Here is a 22,034-nt window from a genome sequence, read left to right as displayed (position 1 = left end):
TCCCTCTTCAATCCCCTTTCAAAAGCATCAAAATCGCCCAAAAATGGTGGAAGATAACCCCAAAATCGCGGACCAAATGACTATTTAAACATTCTGCCTAGGCATTAAATACTTCTTCGCGAACGCGGTCAACGCCTCGCATTCGCGAAGCACTAATTTACTTTGACTAAAATTCCTTCATCGCTACCGCGACACACAACTCGCGAATGCAAAGGCTTAGCTCGCATACTTAATGCGAACGCGAAGGACAATTCAACCTCAACCCAGTCACCCAACTTTCCTCTACCCGAACGCGGCATCACCTCGCGAACGCGATGCACAAGACCCCAGTCCCTTTGCGAACGCGGAGACTACCTTGCGAATGCGAAGGCTAAATCCTCAGCCTCGCCTGCTAACCCTTCGCGAACACGAGGGCCTACTCGCGAATGCGAAGGTCATTTTTCTGCAACACCCAACAGCAGTTTTCTGCAGTTTTTCACAACTTGAAATGGTCCGATTGACCACCCGAAAAACACCCGAGGCCCTTGGGACCTCAACCAAACCTACCAACCAATCCTAAAACATCATTCACAATTGTTCCAACCTTCAGAACGCTCAAAACAACATCTAAACGCCTATTTTTCATCGGATTCAAGCCTAAGAATTCCAAAAACTCTAAAAATACGCTTTCGATTAAAAAGTCTCTCAAACCTCGTCTGAATGACCTGAAATTTTACACACATGTCAAACTAAACACTATAGAGCTACTCCAACTTCTAGAATTCCATTTCGACTCTCGGATCAAAATCTCACTATCGAACCGGAAACTTCAAAAATTCAACTTTCGGCATTTCAATCCTAAATTAGCTACGGACCTCCAAAACATAATCCGAACACGCCCCTAAGCTCGAAATCACCCAACGGAGCTAATGGAACCATCGTATTTTCATTTCGAGTCCGTCTTCACACTATTCCGACTACGGTCAACTTTCCAACACTTAAGCTCTCATTTAGGGACTAAGTGTCCCAAAACTCTTCGAAACTCAAAACCAAACATCCCGGCAAATCAAAATAGCAGAAATAAACACGGGGAAAGAAGTTAATAGGGGATCAGGGAATTAATTCTTAAGATGACCGGCCGGGTCGTCACATCCTCCTACGCTTAAACATTCATTCGTCCTCGAACGAGCATAGAGACATACCTGAAGTAGTGAAAAGATGAGGGTAACGGCTGAGCATATCCTGCTCGGTCTCCCAGGTCGCCTCCTTGACCGGCTGGCCCCACCACTGAACCTTTTCTGATGCAATGTTCTTTGACCTCAGCTTTCTAACCTATCCAATATTGCCACTGGCTACTCAACATAGGATAGATCCTTGTCCAACTGGACTGAACTGAAATCCAACACGTGCGACGGATCACCGTGATACCTCTAGAGCATCAAAACATGAAATATCGGATGAACTCCTGTCAGGCTGAGAGGTAAGGCAAGCTCATAAGCAGCCTGCCCAACACGCCTCAATATCTCAAAAGGGCCAATAAACCTCGGACTCAACTTTCCCTTCTTCCCAAATCTCATAACGCCCTTCATAGGAGAAACCCGAAGCAGAACCCGCTCTCCAACCATATAGGAAACATCACGAACCTTCTGGTCCACGTAACTTTTCTGTCTGGACTGGGCTGTATGTTATCTATCCTGAATCACCGTATCCTTCTCTAAAGCATCCTGGACCAAGTCTGTGCCCAATAGTCTAGCCTCACCCGGCTCAAACCAACCCACGGGGGATCTACACCACCTACCATATAAAGCCTCATATAGTGCCATCTGAATGCTAGACGGATAACTATTGTTGTAAGCAAACTCCGTCAATGGCAAGAACCGATCTCAAGACCCTCCAAACTCGATCACACACGCATGGAGCATATCCTCAAGAATTTGAATAGTACGCTCGGATTGTCCGTCCGTCTGATGGTGAAATGTTGTACTCAATTCCACCCGAGTACCCAACTCATGCTAAACGGCCTTCCAGAACCATGATGTGAATTGAGTACCTCTATCTAAAATGATGGATACTGGAATACCAAGCAGACAAACAATCTCCTGGATATAAATCTCCGCCAACCGCTCCGAAGAATAAGTAGTACACACAGGAATGAAATGAGCGGACTTGGTCAGCTGATTCACAATCACCCAAATAGCATCAAACTTTCTCAAAGTCTGTGGGAGCCCAACTACAAAATCTATGGTGATCCGCTCCCACTTCCACTCCAGAATCTCTATCTGCTAAAGCAACCCACCCGGTCTCTGGTGCTCATACTTCACTTGTTGACAGTTGAGGCACCGAGCTACAAATCCAAATATATCTTTCTTCATTCGTCTCCACCAGTAGTACTACCTCAAATCCTGGTATATCTTCGCGACACCTAGATGAATGGAATACCGCAAGCTATGGGCCTCCTCTAGAATCAACTCTCAAAGCCCATCAACATTGGGTACACAAATCCGACCCTACATCCTCAACACCCTATCATCACCAATAATCACATCTCTGGCATCACCGTGCTGAACCTTATCCTTGAGAACAAGCAAATGAGGGTCATCATACTGCCGCTCTCTGATCCGATCAAATAAGAAAGACCGAGAAACCACGCAAGCTAGAACCCGACTGGGCTCCGAAAGATCCAATATCACAAACTAACTGGCTAAGGCCTGAACATCCATTGCCATAGGCCTCTCCGATGCTGGTAAATAAGCCAAACTCCCCAAACTCTCTGCCCGGCGACTCAAAGCATCGGCCACCACATTGGCCTTGCCCGAGTGATACAAAATAGTGATATCATAGTCCTTCAACAACTCTAACCACCTCCTCTGGTACAAATTTAGATCTTTTTGCTTGAACAAGTGCTACAAGCTCCGATGGCTAGCATAAATCTCACAAGGCACACCGTATAAGTAATGGCGTCAGATCTTCAGGGCGTGAACAATGGCAGCTAACTCAAGGTCATGAATAGGGTAGTTCTTCTCATATATCTTCAATTGTTTGGACGCGTAGGCAATCACCCTACCGTCCTGCATCAACACCGATCCGAGGCCAATCCTCGAGGCATCACAATAGATCATATAAGACCCCAAACCTGTAGGCAATATCAAAACTGGGGTTGTAGTCAAAGCTGTCTTGAGCTTCTGAAAGCTCGCCTCACACGCCTTCGTCCACTGAAACGGAGCACCCTTCTTGGTCAACCTGGTCATAGGGGCTACAATCGATGAAAACCCCTCCACAAAATGATGGTAGTAACCCGCCAAGCCAAGGAAACTGCTGATCTTAGTAGTTGAGGATGGTCTGGGCCAACTCTGCATGGCCTCTATCTTCTTTGGAACCACCTGAATACCCTCACTCGATACCACGTGGCCTAAGAATGCCACTGAATCCAACCAAAACTCACATTTTGAGAACTTAGCATATAACTTCTTCTCTCTCAGAGTTTGAAGCACAGTCCTCAGGTGCTGCTCATGATCTTCCCAATTCCGGGAGTACACCAGAATATCATCAATAAAGACAATGACGAACGAGTCAAGATACGACCGGAACACACTGTGCATCAAATGCATAAAGGCTACTGGGGCATTGGTCAGCCCAAACGACATAACAAGGAACTCATAATGACCATACTGAGTCCTGAAAGTAGTCTTCGGGATATCTAGCTCCTAAATCTTTAACTGATGGTAACCTGAGCTCAAATCAATCTTAGAAAACACTCGTGCGCCTTGAAGCTGGTCAAACAGATCATCAATACGAGGCAAAGGATAACGGTTCTTAACTGTCACTTTGTTCAACTGGCGATAATCAATACACATACGCATAGAACCATCCATTTTCTTCACAAACAAGATAGGAGCACCCCAAGGTGATACATTGTGCCGAAAAAAACCCTTATCAAGCAATTTCTGTAACTGATCTATCAACTCCTTCAACTTAGAAGGAGCCATACGATACGGAGGAATATAAATGGGTTGAGTGCCCGGCAACAGATCAATGCCAAAATCAATATCTCTATCAAGCAACATGCCTGGAAGATCAGCTGGAAACACATCGGGAAAATCCCGTACTACTGGGACTGAATCAACTAAAGGGGTATCAATACTGACATCTCTCACATAAGCTAAATACGCGCCACACCCCTTCTCAACCATACGCTAAGCTTTAAGAAAAGAAATAACCCTACTGGGAGTGTGATCTAAAGTACCCCTCCACTCAACATGCGGTACACCTGGCATAGCCAGCGTTACGGTTTTGGTGTGACAATCAAGAATAGCATAATGGGGTGACAACCAGTCCATGCCCAAGATAATGTCAAAATCGACCATGTTGAGCAACAGTAGATCGGCTTTGGTCTCAAAACCACTAAGAGCAACCAAACACGACCGATAAACGTAGTCCACAATAAGAGAATCTCCCACAGGAGTAGAAACATAAACAGGGGAACTCAAAGAATCCCGAGATACACCCAAATGCAGGGCAAAATATGAAGACACATAATAATAAGTGGAGCCTGGATTGAATAGAACTGATGCATCTCTGTGACAAACCAGTATAATACCTGTGATGACAGAATTGAAGGCAACAGCCTCGGTACGGGTAGGAAGGGCATAGTATCTAGCCTGGCCTCCCCCTCTAGGGCGACCTCTACCTCCCCGACCTCCACCTCTAGCTAGCTGAGCAGGTGGGGTAGTAACTGGAGCTGTAACCATAGCCTGAGAACTCGGCGGGGCACGCTATAGCTGAGAAGCCTGTGGAGGTGTACCCCTCCCAAGTCTGGGGCAATCCCTCACCATATGACGGGTGTCACCACACTCAAAACAAGCTCTAGGAGAATGTGGTGGTTGTGACTGGCTCGAGCCAGGTCTGCTGGATTGACCTCTGAAAGCACCCCGCATAGGAGGCGCGCTAGATACCGGAGGTGCATAATAAGGCTCCTAAGGTCTAGGAGGAACTGGAATGCCACTGGCTGCTAGAAGAGCTGAATGAACAGGGCGGCTCATATAACCACTACCATGATGACCTGCTGCTGGGGCATGGGCACCAGATAAATGGCCCGACTCTCGAGACCTCTTGGCCTCCCTCTTCTCTCTCTCCCTAACATGCATACCCTCAATCCTTCTAGCAATGCTCACCACCTGCTGATAAGAAATATCCATCTCCAACTCACGAGCCATGCTAGACTTGATGCTAGGAATAAGGCCCTTAATAAACCGGCGAACCCTCTCGCAAATAGTAGAAACCAAGGTTAGTGCATGCCTAGCCAAACTAGTGTAACAGACAGCATACTTTGAGACAGTCATAGCAGCCTGGCGCAAATGCTCAAACTCTACGCGCTATGCGTCCCTGAGGCTTTGAGGAACATACTCTCTCAGGAATAGATCTGAAAACTGAGTCCAAGTCAGTGCAGCAGCCTCATCCGGACTGTCTAACTAATAGGTGTGCTACCATTCATAGGCGACTCCTCAAAGATGGAAGGTAGTGAAGGAAACCCCGCTCGATCCTGATATACCCATGGTATGGAGAATGCGGTAACTCTCATCTAGAAATCCCAGAGCATCCTCCGATGCTAAACCGCTGAATACATGAGGCTTGTACCTCTTAAACCTCTCAAGCCTCAGTTTCTCCTCCTCGGAAGCCACTGCCCTTCCCTCGTGCTGATCTCGGACTACAAGCTATACAAGAATAATCTCAGGGACCTGCTCAACATGCACTCGCTGCTCAGGAGTGCGGGCGACGGGATTCTGTGCTCCTCCCCCGGCCTGAGATGTAGCTGCACCAAGGAGAAGCAACCTTGCCTGAGCTAGAGTGGTGTACATGCTCATGAACTATGCCAGAGTCTCCTGAAGAGCTGGAGTAGTAGTAGCAGTAGGCGTGTCAAGTGCCTGGACTCCGGCTGGAACCGTTGGTGGTACCTCGGCAGCAGCTCGCACAGGTGCTCTGGTTGCACCACGTGTGCGTCCTCGGCCTCTACCCCGGCCTCTAACGGCTGTAGTAGGGGGCACGGGTGCCTGATCATCTTGGGTAGCACGTATCCTCACCATCTGTGAGAGAATGAAGACAGAAGTTTAGAATTGTGATGTCAAAATATCGCACAACAAGGAAACCAATAAAGTGGAATTTTCCTAACAGTTACATAGCCTCTCGTAGATAAGTACAGACGTCTCTGTACCGATCAGCGAGACTCTAATAAACCGGCTTGTGACCCATGACTCCTATGAACCTAAAGCTCTAATACCAACTTGTCACGACCCCGGTTCGCCCTCCGTGAACCATCGTGACGACACCTAGTCCTCTACGCTAGGTAAGCCTAAATTGCGGAAAATAACCAAAGTGCGGAATAAAAACAAATTAAAACCGAATAAAGAGTGATAAAATAATGTTTAAAAGTGTCACTCGGCATACACAATATTTAACTCTCAACCAATACATACTTTCAAGACCCGGAAACCCATGAATCACAAGCTAAGGATCACTACACAATACTCTAACTCCAGAATATCTAACAAGGAAAAGAAATACAAAAGGGTAAATGTTTAAAAGCTAGAATAGAAAGGGACTCTTTGGTCTGCGGACGCGACAGATATACCTCAAAGTCGCTGGAGCAGTCGCCTCGCCTCAAGGGTGATAGGGCTGAGTCGCAGTACCTGGATCTGCATATAAAAAACATGCGCAGAAGGGGCATGAGTACACTACAACGGTACTCAGTAAGTGCCAAGCCTAGCCTCGATCGGGTAGTGACGAGGAAGGTCATGGCCCTACTGAGGTTAAATAAAATATAAAGTTTGACAGTGTAAAACATAACATTATAAATAAATATAGTGGTAAAAGTAACACAGGATATAAAAAGGGAAACAATAACTATTATAGAGACAACGCAAAACACGAAAAGAAATGCGACTTAGACCCAAAATAACAACCGGGGATCTCCCAGGATACCGTCCTGTAGTCCCATATGTACATATCCAATGGATCTCCCGAGATCCCGTCTCATAGTCCAACTAATAGTGCACGGGGATCTACCAGAATCATGTTCTGTAGTCCCAAATGTAAATACCCAGTACTGGGGGAATCTACTGGGTGCATTCCCGTAGTTCCATATAACTGTACAGGGGGATCTACCATAATCCCACATCTGTAGTCCCAAAATAAACAAATAAGGGTGAGCTACCAGAATCCCATATCTGTAGTCCCAAAATGTAAATACACAGCAGCAATAGGAAAATATACAGAAATGGCAAAATTTCATATTAAGGCAACAAGTGATTCTCACCTAGCATGCTGCACATAATTCAGGTAAGGCAGTTTGAGCAAATAAAGCAATTAAGTCACTTAGACATGCTTTCCTAAGCTAACAACAAGCTTAATAGTGCAAGTAATAGAAACAGGAAAGGAAACATACTAGTAATTACTTAAAGAAAACCGGATTTCCAATAATTAGTACAAGTACGCACTCGTCACCTCATGTACAAAGCATTTCAATTACCAAATATACCAATTCCTAAGGGGAAGGTCCCCCCCCCCCCACAAGGTTAAACAAGCCACTTACCTCGAACCGGCTCAAAATCAACCCGAAACCACGCTCTTGCCACGTGTATTCGACTCCAAATGGTCCAAATCTATTTGATTCAATTTCATAACATAAATAACACTTCAAGTAACTGATTCTACAAAGATATTCTAAGCTAATACGCGAAATTAGGTAAAATGACCAAAATACCCCTCGAGCCCACGTCTCGGGTTCGGGTAAAATTTATATTTTTTCAGAAATTTCGTACTCTCACGAGTCTATACGTAACAAGAACACTGAAATCGGAGTTCAATTGACTCTCAAATACACATGTTAATGTCTCTTAATCTCAAGCCTTAATTACCCATTTTCCGAAATTTCTCACCACCAATTAGGTCTTTAATCACATATAAACGAGTTATGAAGTCAAAAATATTACCTCTAAGTGATTCTCCTTGAATCCATCTTCAATCCCCTTTAAAAAGATTCAAAATCGCCCAAAAATGGTGGAAGATAACCCCAAAATCGCGGACCAAATGACTATTTAAACATTCTGCCCAGCCATCAAATCCTTCTTCGCGAACGCGGTCAACGCCTCGCATTCGCGAAGCACAAATTTACTTTGACTAAAATTCCTTCATTGCGACCGCGACACACAGCTTGCGAACGCGAAGGCTTAGCTCTCATACTCAACGCGAACGCGACGTCCCCTACACGAACGCGAAGGACAATTCAACCTCAACCCAGCTGCCCAACTTTCCTCTACGCGAACGCGGCATCACCTCGCGAACGCGATGCACAAGACCCCAACTCCTTCGCGAACGCAGAGACTACCTCGCGAATGCAAAGGCTAAATCCTCAACCTCATCTGCTAACCCTTCGCGAACGCGAAGGTCATTTTTTTGCAACTCCCAACAACAGTTTTTTGCAGTTTTTCACAACTTGAAATGGTCCGATTGACCACCAGAAACACACCCGAGGCCCCCGGGACCTCAACCAAACCTTCCAACATATCCTAAAATATCATTCAAACCTGTTCCAACCTTCAGAACGCTCAAAACAACATCAAAACACCTATTTTTCATCGGATTCAAGCGTAAAAATTCCAAAAACTCTAAAAATACGCTTTCGATTAAAAAGTCTATCAAACCTCGTCTGAATGACCTGAAATTTTGCACACACGTCACATTAAACACTATGGAGCTACTCCAACTTCCGGAATTCCATTCCGACTCTCGGATCAAAATCTCACTATTGAACCGGAAACTTCAAAAATTGAACTTTTGGCATTTCAAGCCTAAATTAGATACGGACCTCCAAAATACAATCTGAACACGCCCCTAAGGCAGAAATCACCCAACGGAGCTAATGGAACCATCGTATTTTCATTTCGAGGCCGTTTTTACACTGTTTCGACTACGGTCAACTTTCCAACACTTAAGCTCTCATTTAGGGACTAAGTGTCCCAAAACTCTCCGAAACTCAAAATCGAAAGTCCCGACAAATAAAAATAGCAGAAATAAACACGGGGAAAGAAGTTAATAGGGGATCGGAGCGTTAATTCTTAAGACGACCGGCCGGGTCATCACAGTCCCGTATGACTGTTAAACCACGTATTTGATTGAAAACTGTTTGATATCATTGCGTTTTGGAAAGTATTATTATGTTTTGGGATGAATGTCATATTTGGGCCTCGTGCCAACTGTTTTGGACCCTTAGGAAATTTTTACTACTGTTCCTCACTATTTTGACTTCATATTTGTACTCAGTCATGATGTATTCTACTACTTTCGTAACTCAGCCATATTTACTCCGTTTTGATATTTTTAAATTATATTTTGGGTTGAGCATGGCATGAGAGATTTTTGACTGAGTGAGGCCGAGGGCATGTGTTGTGAGGATACTTGGGATCGGGCTGTGCGTCGCAACCGTGTAGTACTAATTTATGATTATGAGGTCGAGGGCCTGATTTGTTACGCCACGAGGTGGCTTGATATGAGGACGAGAGCATGTTTGATTATGCCACGAGATGGCTTATTATTGCGCCTGGGACATAAGGGGCCCCTCCCGAAGTCTGTACACCCCTAGTGAGCGCGGGTACCTAGTGTGAGTGATATGTTTTAGCCCGAGGAGTTGTTGTTGTTTCATATTGATGCCTGAGGGGATGTTCTTGATCCATGTTTGCTCGATGGGCGGTCCTTGATTCATGTTATGCCCGAGGGGATGATTACGAGTGATTGTGAGGTAGCCCGAGGGGCTGGTTCTGTTGATATTATGCCCGAGGGGCAGTTTATGGTATATATTTTGCCCGAGGGGCTGTTTACATTTCTATCGTTTTTACTTATTATTTTTATCACCCGTTTGAAACTATTGAAAGTTGTTTTAAAAAGGGTTTTACTGAACTGAGCTTGATTTACGAAAAAAATGATTTCTATACTATTTTGGAAAGGTACTGCATTTGCTGTAGCGTTATGTTGTGTTTTACGTGTTTTCTTACTGCTTAGCTTTCATTTACTTTTATTACTTACTGAGTTAGCGTACTCACATTACTCCTTGCACCTTGTGTGCAGATTCAGGTATTTCTTAACCTAGTAGCGGGTGTTGATTGCTCAGTGGCAGAGTCAACGGAGTTAGCAAGGTAGTTGCCTGGTGTTCGCAGCCCTGCTCTTCTCCCTCTTGTCTTCCTTAGATTGTATTTAGCACATTTTCAAACTCTTCTTTATATTCAGACCTTAGTAGATGCTCGTGACTTGTGACACCCCCGATGTCGGGCTTGTGTATTTATTCTACACTGTTCATTTAGACTTTTATTATGAGATATATGATTAATTAAAGGCTTAAAAATGATTGTTATTGATTAAATGGTTAATTCGGGAGTTGTGTCGGCTGGCCTAGTTTCACGATAGGCATCATCACGACCGGATCGATTTTAGGGTCGTGACAGTGAACTTAAGAGTCACATTTACTAAGGCTCTTGGCTGCCACATTGAATCTTCTTATACTTATCCAAATATTCACCCTTTCCTTAATCGTTTTATTAATCCCCTACTAATCCAATAATTAACCAATTACATAATTAAGAATTATCTCAAATTACTTAAAATACTACTTACTTTTAACACACCTTATACACCTTACTATCATGGTCATGTGTTACCTTGTATATCACTAGTCCATAAATACCGGGTATTATAGCTCGGATCGTATTTTATCCCAAATTGACAAACTTTGACGAAACTCACTTTCTTCGATTCACTTACCCTCTCACCTTCACGAATTTACTTATCACTTGTTATAAATAGCATAAATGCTTATAATCTCAAAATAATCTCATTCCCAAGCTTACGTCGATTCACTTACGATGAAACTTTTCCGAGCTTTCATCAATTTACTTATAGCGTACTTTCACGTACGAAAATATGGGGTGCAACAATGGAGCCTTGGCGGTGTTGATACCCAATTTTTTCCTATAATATTTTCAAAACTATGCATTGGCATCAATTAGTAATTTTCACACAAATCCTGCATTTTTAAAAGATTTTAATTAATTTATCCCAGCATTTTATTTATAAAACAATCACTGATTGCATTACAAATAGTTTTATAATAACTTTTGGCTTAATTTTATCATTTTCATTCGTACTAAGTTTCAAATATTGCATAAATAGCCACATTTATATTTTAGGTTACAATTGCAATTATTTTGCAATTATAGCCTATGCATGTATTATTACATTATTTTACCAGGAAATAGCCTTTTATATTTTTAGAATATTAAGTAGTTATTTAAAACATTTCTAGGCATGAAAATTATTTTTTATAATTTATTAACTATTTTTAAAAAATTATTTTTATCAATTAAATGAGTATTTAACAAATGACCCCTTTTATTTCAGACCTAGCCTAAGTAAATGGCCCAATTTCAATCCCAATTCAATTAAAATTAGCCCAAACACACCCAGGCCCAAATCTGACCTACCCGACCCAATACCTCACTCAATCCTAACCATTAATCATTCAGATCAATGGTCCACATTTTCCTTACCTTCCCAAACCCCTCTCATTCACTCCTCTCACCAGTCATCACCCCTTCCCTCTTCTCTCAACTCTCTTGATTGAACCCTAGTTCTAAAACACCGTCACTGGCATGTATCTCAATCCTGTGATGTTTCCATGTCTTCTCCAGCCGGTGCTAGCCTTCTACGCACCATGGCTCCTTGACTTCTTAGATCCTTGAGACGATCCCGAGGAACCCAAGCGGTTCTGGTTCGACACTTTGCTTACTAGCCTGTCTCAGGCCCTTTTCTCGACTGTGAGTAAGAGTTTCCTCTTGTTTTGCTACAAATCTATGGTCTCTTGGCCTATTCTCTCACCTCTATTACTTTCATGAAAAACCCTAGTCTGATATTATCAATCCTTCTCAGATCTGTATAAATCTGAGTGAATCGAGCACTACTACATGTTTTCTTTGAAAATATCTGGTTTTAACTAATTATTCCGGTTTTCCCCTAAAACTAGGGTATGTCCCAAGTTGTTTTCAAAGGTTTCCTGACTCCTAAAGTGTTTGATTAGTTATTTTTTGTCCTCATGACTGATTTGTGCAAAAATACTTAAACCATAGTTGATCTGTTAGGTGACGACTCTTCAAATACCCTATTCCCAAAAGGAAACGAGTTATTCTCAATGAATGTCGGAACTTGAACTCCGCGAGGAAAAAAGGGCGCGACAGGGGGTAGAGGGGTTGTTAAGGGGCTTTAGCTTGACAACAATGCCCTAATTGTAGGCATGAACTACAGTAAAGAGGTTTCTACTCATATTCAACATTTTGCGCAAATTGCTTTCCTTTAGGATCCTTGAACTTCACTTTTGTAGGTAGTGGCATGGTAATATCCATTTCCACAAGAATCCTTGTAGATGATATACAATACACCTTGGTAGTACAGTCATCAGCATAGATAGGAGTTACTTGACTACTCCCTATACTGCTTAATGTTTCATTTTCCCAATAATTGATGGTAAGTTAGGCAGTATCACCCATAATGGTATAGTCTTCAATACTTCTTCATTTAAATCAAACTCAACAGTCCAAGCCTTTGTAATTATTGGTCGGTTATTGATGGTGTATGGCCTTGAATGCAAAATTTCGTTGTGATGATATATCTTATGCTTAGAAATAAAGTTCTATTGGAATTCAATAAATCTCTCTAGTGCCCCAATGTTTGGGGCCTCCCCTACAACATAGAATATGATAGCATATTTTCATTTTTCAGTCCCCTTTTCAATCTCAGTCTGTTGTAGCTCCACAATTGGTTCTCCATACTGAATTGTAGGTGTAATAAAAGTTAGATCCATATCTCATGCTGCAAATTTGTTCCTAATGACAAGGTTCGCCCATGTCTTCTTCCCATTTGAAGCTTGTTTTTGCTTTTGCTTTTGCTCTCCTCAATTTCAATAAGTTCAGTTGTCGCACTTATGTCAATTGATCCTTCCTTAGTATCTCCCCCGCCTAGGTTTCCCCCTAATCAATTGGGCATTAATTCCTTCTTCGATTCTGATTTGGTCCCCATAGGATTAGGGATTTCTATCATCAATTGCTTGGCTACTCCTGGAGTTCTTGTGCATCCATCCTTTGATTGCGACTCAGTAGTCGCTCTGGCGCCAGAGCTTGTTCGTTCCATAGGTCCCATAATTGTTTTTTATGTAGTTTCTCCAGCCATATCTCGAGTTAGAGTTCCCTGAGGTGATTTCCCTTTCCCCGCTGTTCTTTCTGGTGTAGTTATGAAGTCTACAAGCTGCACCTTTGTCAAATTCAGTTTTGGCCGTCCTCTTACCCCTATTTCCGCCGGCTGCAAGTTAGCAACGCGCTAATCCTACGTTGAGAGCTAGAGAGAGGAGAGAGAAAACACTACTTAGGAATACTTCTTCCAAGTGTTGCAAGACTACTTTAGCATTTTACAAAGCTATTAGGGCATTTCATCCGTTACTTGGCAAAAAAAAAAAAAAGTGGTACAGGATATTTGTCACTTAAGAAAAATAATACTTAAGATAAACAATAGTTGAGATATTAATTTTTTTTCTTTCAAATTTAACACTTATTACTCCAAGATAAGAGGATATTAGTCATTACTTGATAACATAAGAAAGAGATAAAAGTAATTTCACCGAGTACTCTGCTGCAATTAAATGATTTGCTTAATGTGTATGTGAAAATCGATTGATATAAGGACCAGTGGAGTACGTAAATATCAGTACTCCGGACAACAGCTATGCTTATGATGTGAAAGAATGGGCACAATTAATCGGATAAGCAAATTCAGCAATAAAGGATGCTTGTGAATGTAATGCCAATATAAAGGCAAAAAGCCAAACCGAGTCTTTCTAAGGACAAATTGTCTGTCTCTAAATTTACTGCTAGCTTGTGTCTTTATCTTGACATAAATTTCACTCAGATCTGCCTACTTTTGCATTTTCTTCCCTTCTTTTTGATAAAAAATAAATCAGGCAGTTTAAGAAGAATTAACTGCATAATTAAGTAAATTAAATGGTAAATAATTTGATTAGCTTTTATTTATCATGCACTAAACCGTTTGATTTGGTGGGATTTGATTGAAAAACATTAAAGTTTATATACATTATTACCACAATAAGCTATGTATATAAAAATATGATGTAACGACCCGACCGAACGTTTTGAGCTTTTGCACTTTGCTCGTCAGATCTCGGGCATGACTTGCCCCGTGTGATGGATTATGATTTATGTAAATCGTCGGTTTTGGTTTTCAGGGTAATCAGAATGAATTTGGAAGAACAGTTCTCAGTTTGAAGCTTGAAATTTGAAAAGTTTGACCAAGATTTGACTTGTTAGTATATGATCTCGGATCAGAATTTTTATGATTTGATTAGCTCCGTTAGGTAATTTGGGACTTAGGAGTGTGATCGGAATGCATTTTGGAAGTCCGTGGAAGGTTTAGGCTTGAATTGGCGAAATTGAGATTTTGATGCTTTCCGGTTGATAGGTGAGATTTTGATATAGGTGTCGGAATGGAATTCCGAAAGTTGCAGTAGCTCCGTTGTATCATTTGTGACGTGAGTGCAAAATTTCAGGTCATTCGGACGTGGTTTGATTGGGTTTTTGATCAAAAGCGTAATTTGGAAGTTCTTGAAACTCTTAAGCTTGAATCTGATGTGATTTTCGTGTTTTGATGTTGTTTTGAGCGTTCCGAAGGTTGGAAAAAGTTTGAATGAGGTTATGGGATATGTTGGCATGTTTGGTAGAGGTCCCGAGGGCCTCGAGTGAGTTTCGGATGGTTAAACGTATCAATTTTGGACTTTGGACTTGGCAGTTTTTGCTGGTTTTATGTTGCAGACAATTTGTTCTTCGCGTTCGCGGTCAGGGACCCGCGTTCGCGAAGGGTGTTTTTTGAGGCGACGATTTTTGCCTTCGCCTTCACATTTGGTGTGTCGCGTTCGCGATGTTGAGATATTTGATTCTCCGCGTTCGCGTGGCCTGTGTCGCGTTCGCATAGAGTAAGTGGGAGCAGATGGGGTTCCAGCCTTTTTGTGCTACGCGTTCGCATAAGGAGGTCGCGTTCGCGATGGTTTGGAAAGAGGACGTTCCGCGTTCGCGAGCTGGAGGTCGCGTTCGCGTAAGGGAAAATTTTGGTCAACAGATTTTTGTGCTTCGCGAACGCGAGGCTTTGACCGCGTTCGCGAAGAAGGTTTTTGATGCCTGGGTAGAATGTTTAAATAGCCATTGTCCACAATTTTGGGGCTAACTTTCACTATTTTTAGGCGATTTTGGAGCTTTTTGAGAGGATTTGAAGAGGGATTCAAGATATAACACCTTGAGGTAAGATTTTTGAACTCAATACTCGATCCTATGTTGGTTCTTACTTGTTTAATCATGAAATGTGTGGGAATTAAAGCCTAAAATTGGGAAATTAGGGCTTGACTTTGGAGAGTGTACATTGGGAATTTGAAGGGGCAATTGAGGTCCGATTTTGATGTTCTTGGTATGTATAGACTTGTGAGAGGATGAGGATTCTACTGATGTGACTTTTATCGGATTCCGAGATGTGGGCCCTGGGGGCCGGGTTTGAGCAATTTCGGGATTTTTGATGTAAATTGGATATTTTCGAGTGGGTTTCGTTCCCTTAGCATATTTTAATGATAATGTACTGCTTGTGGCTAGATTAGGAGCATCCGGAGGTCGATTCGTGCGGGAAAGGCATCGCGGGCTAGAGTTTGGACCGGATCGAGGTGAGTAATGATTGTAAATATTGTCCTGAGGGTATGAAACCCCAGATTTGCACATCGTTGTGCTATATTGATGTGACGCACATGCTAGATGACGAGTGTGGGGTCGTGCACTGTTGGGGATTGTGACTTAGTCTGTCCCGAATGACTATTTTACTGCGTATTTGACTGAAATCTATTTGATATCATCATTATTTGGGTTGAATGTCATATTTGGGCTTCGTGCCAACTATTTGAACCCTTAGGGGACTTTTATTGATATTTCTTCACTGTCTTGACTTTATACTTTAAGTCAGTCATGTTATATTTCAATGTTTTCGTACTCAGCCATGTTTACTCTGTTTTAACACTTAAATGATCTTTTAAATGATATTTTGGGCTGAGAATTATGTTTTTTACTATTACCCAAGTGGCTTGTGGAGATTTTGACTGAGTAAGGCCGAGGGCCTATGTTGTGAGGAAACATTTGATATTGATTATGAGGCCGAGGGCTTGAGATATGTACGCCACAAGGTGACTTGTTGATATGAGGCTGAGGGCCTAGTGATGATGCCACAAGATGGCTTGATATTGCGCTTGGGCCGTAAAGGGCCCCTACAGGAGTCTGCACACCCCCAGTGAGCAGGGGTACCCATTGTGATGTGAGATATAGCCCGAGGGGCTGGTGTTGTTCCATGTTGTTGCCCGAGGGGCTGTTTTCTGTTAGTGTTTGCGCCCGAGGGGCGGATTTTCTGTGCTTATCTGTTCTAGTTGCTTTGCATTTAATTGCTTAACTGTTAAAGAGATATTTCTAAAGAAGTTTTAAACTGAGCTAAGATTCTTAAAGAGATTTCACAGCTTCAATGCTTTCTTACTGGTTTTGTACTGCTTCTACACAGCATGTTGATGCACTTTTCGTGATTTCTTATCGCTTAGTCTTTATTTATGATTATTACTCACTGAGTTGGAGTATTCACTTTACTCTCTGCACCTTGTGTGCAGATTCAGATATTTCTGCACCCGGTATCGAGTATTGATTGAGCAGAGGCAGAGTCATTGGAGTTTAGCGAGGTAGCTGCCCGGCATCCGCAACATTGCTTTACTCCCTCTTGATGTCATTAGACTGTATTTAGTATTTCCAGAATTTCCGTTGTATTTTAGACCTTAGTAGATGCTCGTGACTTGTGACACTCCGATGTTGGGTTGTATCTATTTCCACACTGCCCATTTAAATTTACATTATGCAATATTTGATTAATTAAAAAGGCCTAGATTGATCTATTAAAATTATTGAAATGGATTTGGGGATTGTGTCGGCTGGCCTTGTCTTCACGAGAGGCGTCATCACGACCGGGTCCGGTTTGGGGTCGTGATACATGATTTCACGACTAAATAAAATGACAGATGAGAAAAAAAAAATGAGTTCCGGACGTAATTAAAATTGAAAGGTGTAAAGTCCATCAATTCCTTCGGGTTAAAACAAAAACTGCAATCCCTTTCTCATCCAGAGTTGGGAATCACTTTGCACTCAATTCTTTGAAGGATGCTGAATTTTGAGTACGATAGAGGATCTATGTGTTATAAAAGTTGGTAGCAAGGCACAAATTAAATAGGTTGGTTCATGAACTGAGGATTACATTACAATGGTTGTGTGTGTAGGGTAAAATATTATAAGGACTCTCATGCAATAAACAATAATGATAAAAATAATATCCAAAAAAAAATATACCTACTTAAAGGATTTTTATTTTGGTGATAAACCTATTTATTTATCATTGACACATATATTATTATTTTACATTATATCTTAAACAAACATAACTTATGTATGTGTTTGTAATATGGAGTCTAATACAATGCTATGTTAGTTATGTGCGGAGTATAATACCATAAATTAAACGTTGCATAACTAAACGTTGCGTCAGTTATGCAAAACTAGTTTTTCTAATTCAAATAATTATTACACATTATCTTACTTATGCTATATTTTATACTAAACTTATTATATTTATTTATGCAAACCAACCAAATGACTAGGTGACTACTTAATTGATTTACTGGTTTTGCTGCGTACATGTTCAACCAAGAGGTGCGTAAAATCTAAACATGTCGAGGAGGAGTAGTTTAGCCTATTTATGTATGATTGATTAGTTAGGAAGTTAGTGAGGTTAATGAAGTACTCAGTTGGTTAGTTTGTTGCAATAGTGGTTAGTCACACGTGTGTATATATATGTGTAAGTGTAAGAGATGTACAGTAAGTGATGAATATAATTTTCATTGTTTTATTCATTCTCTTTCTCGGATAACTCCTTCTTCTTCTTTTTTTCTTCTCTTCTCCCTCGTAGCTAGTGAATATAATTTTCAGTGTTTCATTCATTCTCTTTCTCAGATAACTCCTTCTTCTTCTTTTTTTTTTTTTTTTTTGCTTTCTATTCTCCCTCGTAGCTAGGGTTTCTACTGGTGATTAATCACCAAACTTTAGCATGGTATTAGAGCTTCGAGCTTGGGTTTGAAGCTCGAAAATCACACTTTTTTTAGGAGTTAATATTTTCTTAATGAGTGTTCCAAAGGTCAAAAGGTCACTTATAATGGACCAGAAGGAGTATCACTTTTGTTTACTTATAAAAAAAAAGAGATTTCTATTACTACCTGCAGTATCTTTCGCTTCGATTTCTTATTATATTGATGTTGTTACTACTTATTGTTACCGTTTTTTTTTCATCTTTACTTGAGCTGAGGTCTATCAGAAACAACATGTCTATCTTCTTAAGATAGGTGTAAGGTTTGCATACGCACTACTGTCCCCAGACCCCACTAGTGAGATTACACTGAATTTGTTATTGTTTCTTGCCAAGAGATCCTTCATTTCTTCCTTGAGGAAAAAGAAACAATAACCCCCTTCCCCCTCCCTCCCCTCCCCTCCCCTCCATCCCAAAAATAAAACCAAGAGGAACCATCTTCTCTAATGCCTATTGTGTCTTCATCTGCAGACAAGCTGTTTGGACGAAAACATATTTCCTTGCAGTATCCCCGTAATTCTGTGGCGCAGGCCATTTTGTAAACAATGCTTATGTCCTTGACAATTGTAGTAAAAGATTTTTTATTTCATTGCTTGTATAATTGATTTTCTTGCATAATGGTTGGATTATGAAAGGCAACAATACAACAGCTGCAAGTCAAAATTTCTGCAGAGGAAGCCGGTGCCGGAGAAAAATCAGCTTATGATTCATTCTCCTATGATGACATTCCTACGACTTTATTGCCTCGAATAATACGGTGAAGTTACCCATTTCTGGTCTGGTTTATGCATTGCATTTCTTTTTTGTCGTGTGTATTGCCTTTCTTGTATTTTTGTTATGCAATGCTCCTTTCACCTAGCTGTACAAGAAATTATCAGTACTACGGTCGTTGACACCGATATTTCTAACATTGTGTTAACTCTCCCCGCAATTGTACTGGTGTATATCTACCTTGTTAGAGCAGGATTAACTTTTCCTCTTATATTCCCAACAAGTTTTGTGCATGTTTGGTAGATCTTATCATTCTTACCCATTTTTGCCACCTTCACTCGTTTGTAATTGACTCAACATATTCAACCAAATTGGTCAATCTTGTTGATCCTTCTTGTTTCCCAATGTGAATGTAGTGACGCAACTCAATATCATAAAATTGCTAAATATCGAGCCATGCTCTCTGTGGTTTTGAAAGATTGCTGACTTTTGTCTTTTCTGCCACATGTCCCTTTTCAAAGTTTTCTTTTCTCTTTAGCAAACAACATATAAAAGAAAAAAAAATAGTTCTTTTCTTTTCTTTAAAGAGAATTGTAGAAGTGGGGACTTAGCTCTCTACTAAGCTAAAGATATTCAAAAAATTTCATGTGCATTATGAGGTAGACATGCAGCTAATCCATTTACTTATCCCGCTTTCTAGGTTGAGGACAGGAAATGTTGTCTTCAACTATAGGTATTATAACAACAAGTTGCAAAGAACAGAAGGTAAATCTTCATTTTTTGGTAAAATTACGACTTGTTTGACTTCATATTTAGCTGGTTTCATTTTATTTATCGTGATATTGCCACTGATATATTTGGTTTGCTCTGGGTGGTTAGTTTCTTGCGCTTTTGAACTCAGCTCAGACTCTATGTTGGTTAGTTTTGTTTTATAAATGATTTTTGTTATTTTCATGGATTTAAAATGATTAAAGCAGGCTTCATTTCCAGTTAAAAGATCAGCTCCATTTTGTTGTTCTCTTCAAAATAAAATGTTCTTGCCTTAACTGCATCCTGAACTCACTGGTATTTTGTTACTTGGACGTCTCATTTTACTTTGATGTACCCTCCCTTTCTTTACTGACATGAATGCTTTATGTTGTTGGATCATGTAAAATGCAGGCTTACGTCAAATTTTGAGTTCAATCTCTTAGTTACAAAGTTAGAGTCGGGGCATAATAAAGCAAAATAGTGCACAACATATGAAATTAATTTTAGGAGCAAGCAGCTAAAGGTCTCCAACTTACTAGTCGAACTTTAGTCTTTCCTATGTCAAATCAATCTGTTTGAATTGTCAGCATCCTATGGTGTTAATGGCTTTTAGAATGGTGAAATTAATGAAATTTGTATTACGTTTTTCTATATGAGCGGTATTCTTTTCCATATTTAAATTCCTTCTATACCATAACTTGTGCAGTTCAAGCTACTTAGTTGCTATTTTCTCTAAACTTGCAGTGACTGAGGACTTCACATGTCCTTCTTGCTTGGTAAAATGTGCCAGCTTTAAGGTAAAGACTGCAATAATCTTTCTTTGTTTCTTTAACAAAACTAAACTATATTGTATCCACCCTGAAATGTTTGGGCGAGAAATTTGATTTAGATTGATTAAATAAGCAGTATAATATTTTTGTATCTTTGTTTTTCTGGTTTTAGGGTTTGAGATATCACTTATGCTCATCTCACGATTTGTTCAACTTTGAATTTTGGGTTGGTAAACTTCAGCAAGCTTCAAATTATATTTTAATTGTGCATTTTGTCTGAGCTGTCAAATTTAGCCTCGCATCTTTTGTAGGTAAATGAAGTGTTACGCCTCGCAATATTACATCGATGTTACGTCCCACAGTATTATATTATGATGATGTTACGTCCCGCAGTATTATATTACGATGATGTTACGTCCTGCAGTATTACATTACGATGATGTCACGCCTTGCAGTATTACATTACGATGATATTACACTTCGCAGTATTAAATTACGACGATGTTGTACCCTGTAGTATTGTACGTTGAATTTGCCGTAAGATAATTGACATCAGTCCAAGGAAAAGATTATTCGGAGATTATAAGGATTATGTTATTTCACAAGTGATGAGTAAATTCATGGAAGTGAAAGGGGAAGCAAGTCAAAGGAAATGAATTTTCGTCCAAGTTTGGCATATGGGGATAAAATACGAGCCGAGCGTTAATACTCGATATTTACGGACTAGTACCATACAGGGTATCATATGACCATGATAGTAGGATATATAAAGTGTATTAAAATTAAGTAGAATTTTAAGTAACTTGAGACAATTCTTAATTATGTGGATAATTGATTAATTATTTATTAGTGGAAAATTGACAAGTTAATAAAAAAATTGGTAAGTATCTAAGATATTTGGATAAGTTTTGGATTTTGACGTGGCAGCAATACATCTTATATTTGATGACTCTTAATTTACTTTGAAAAGGTGGCAAAGTAATGTGTTAAGTGCAAGACACATCACAAAATCAAATGTGAAGCTTTGGCAAGTTAGTAACGTTTCCAATAATTTTAATACCAAAAAGAATGCTACAATCAGAAGTGAATAAGTTTCCAACAAATTTCATTCACTACAATCTTAGCAATTTTTATAAGTTATTCAACGTGACTTCTTGCAACCAAAGATCCAACGAGAATTATTGGAACTTTAGCAACGTAAAAAATTTACGGTTCTAAAGGAGTACGATGCAACCTTTTTCAAGAATATCGTATGAATTTTTCCCTACTCCAAGGTATGTTAAGGCTATCCCTTCTTTCTTTTGGCATGATCTATATGACACGAACGAAACGAGCAAATGCACAATTTTCATAAATGACTCTATTCATAAAAATACTAGAGATTCTTATGTTCTTGATTCCCCATGTATCATATTATTCTATCATCTTTTCATGGGTCTCAGAAAATACGTAAATTGATTTTATGATATTAATCAGAGGCATGATGGTCTTATGACACTCCGAAAGATTTTATTGACGTACTTC

General features: G+C 40.5%; 1 protein-coding gene across 2 annotated transcripts; it reads left to right on the top strand.

Moving 5' to 3' along the window:
- The first annotated feature begins 18,070 nt into the window (after positions 1–18,070).
- On the top strand, positions 18,071–21,260 carry LOC104243636 (polycomb group protein EMBRYONIC FLOWER 2-like). 2 transcript variants are annotated; one of them, XR_011403049.1, is made up of 4 exons: positions 18,071–19,036; positions 19,691–19,755; positions 20,485–20,537; positions 20,683–20,811. XR_011403049.1 is itself a non-coding variant. In XM_070160525.1 (4 exons), the coding sequence occupies exons 1-4, from the start codon at positions 19,656–19,658 to the stop codon at positions 20,948–20,950; spliced, it is 336 nt and encodes a 111-aa protein (XP_070016626.1). In that variant the 5' UTR covers positions 18,071–19,655; the 3' UTR covers positions 20,951–21,260. The 2 variants fall into 2 exon arrangements, 1 of the variants encoding a protein (XP_070016626.1); XM_070160525.1 differs by adding an exon at positions 20,822–21,260 and having other exon boundaries at positions 18,071–19,755; positions 20,683–20,736.
- Positions 21,261–22,034: the final 774 nt, after the last annotated feature.

Source organism: Nicotiana sylvestris, chromosome 10 (genome assembly GCF_000393655.2).
Source record: "Nicotiana sylvestris chromosome 10, ASM39365v2, whole genome shotgun sequence".
NCBI lineage: Eukaryota > Viridiplantae > Streptophyta > Magnoliopsida > Solanales > Solanaceae > Nicotiana > Nicotiana sylvestris.
The sequence above is the reverse complement of the archived record's forward strand: the minus strand, read 5'-3'. Positions and strand labels throughout refer to the sequence as shown.

Coding starts and splice junctions, on each gene's coding strand:
- LOC104243636 (XM_070160525.1), top strand. CDS start 19,656: ATGCAGCTAATCCATTTACTTATCCCGCTTTCTAGGTTGAGGACAGGA. Junction 19,756..20,484: donor CAAGTTGCAAAGAACAGAAG/GTAAATCTTCAT, acceptor CTAAACTTGCAG/TGACTGAGGACTTCACATGT. Junction 20,538..20,682: donor TAAAATGTGCCAGCTTTAAG/GTAAAGACTGCA, acceptor TTCTGGTTTTAG/GGTTTGAGATATCACTTATG.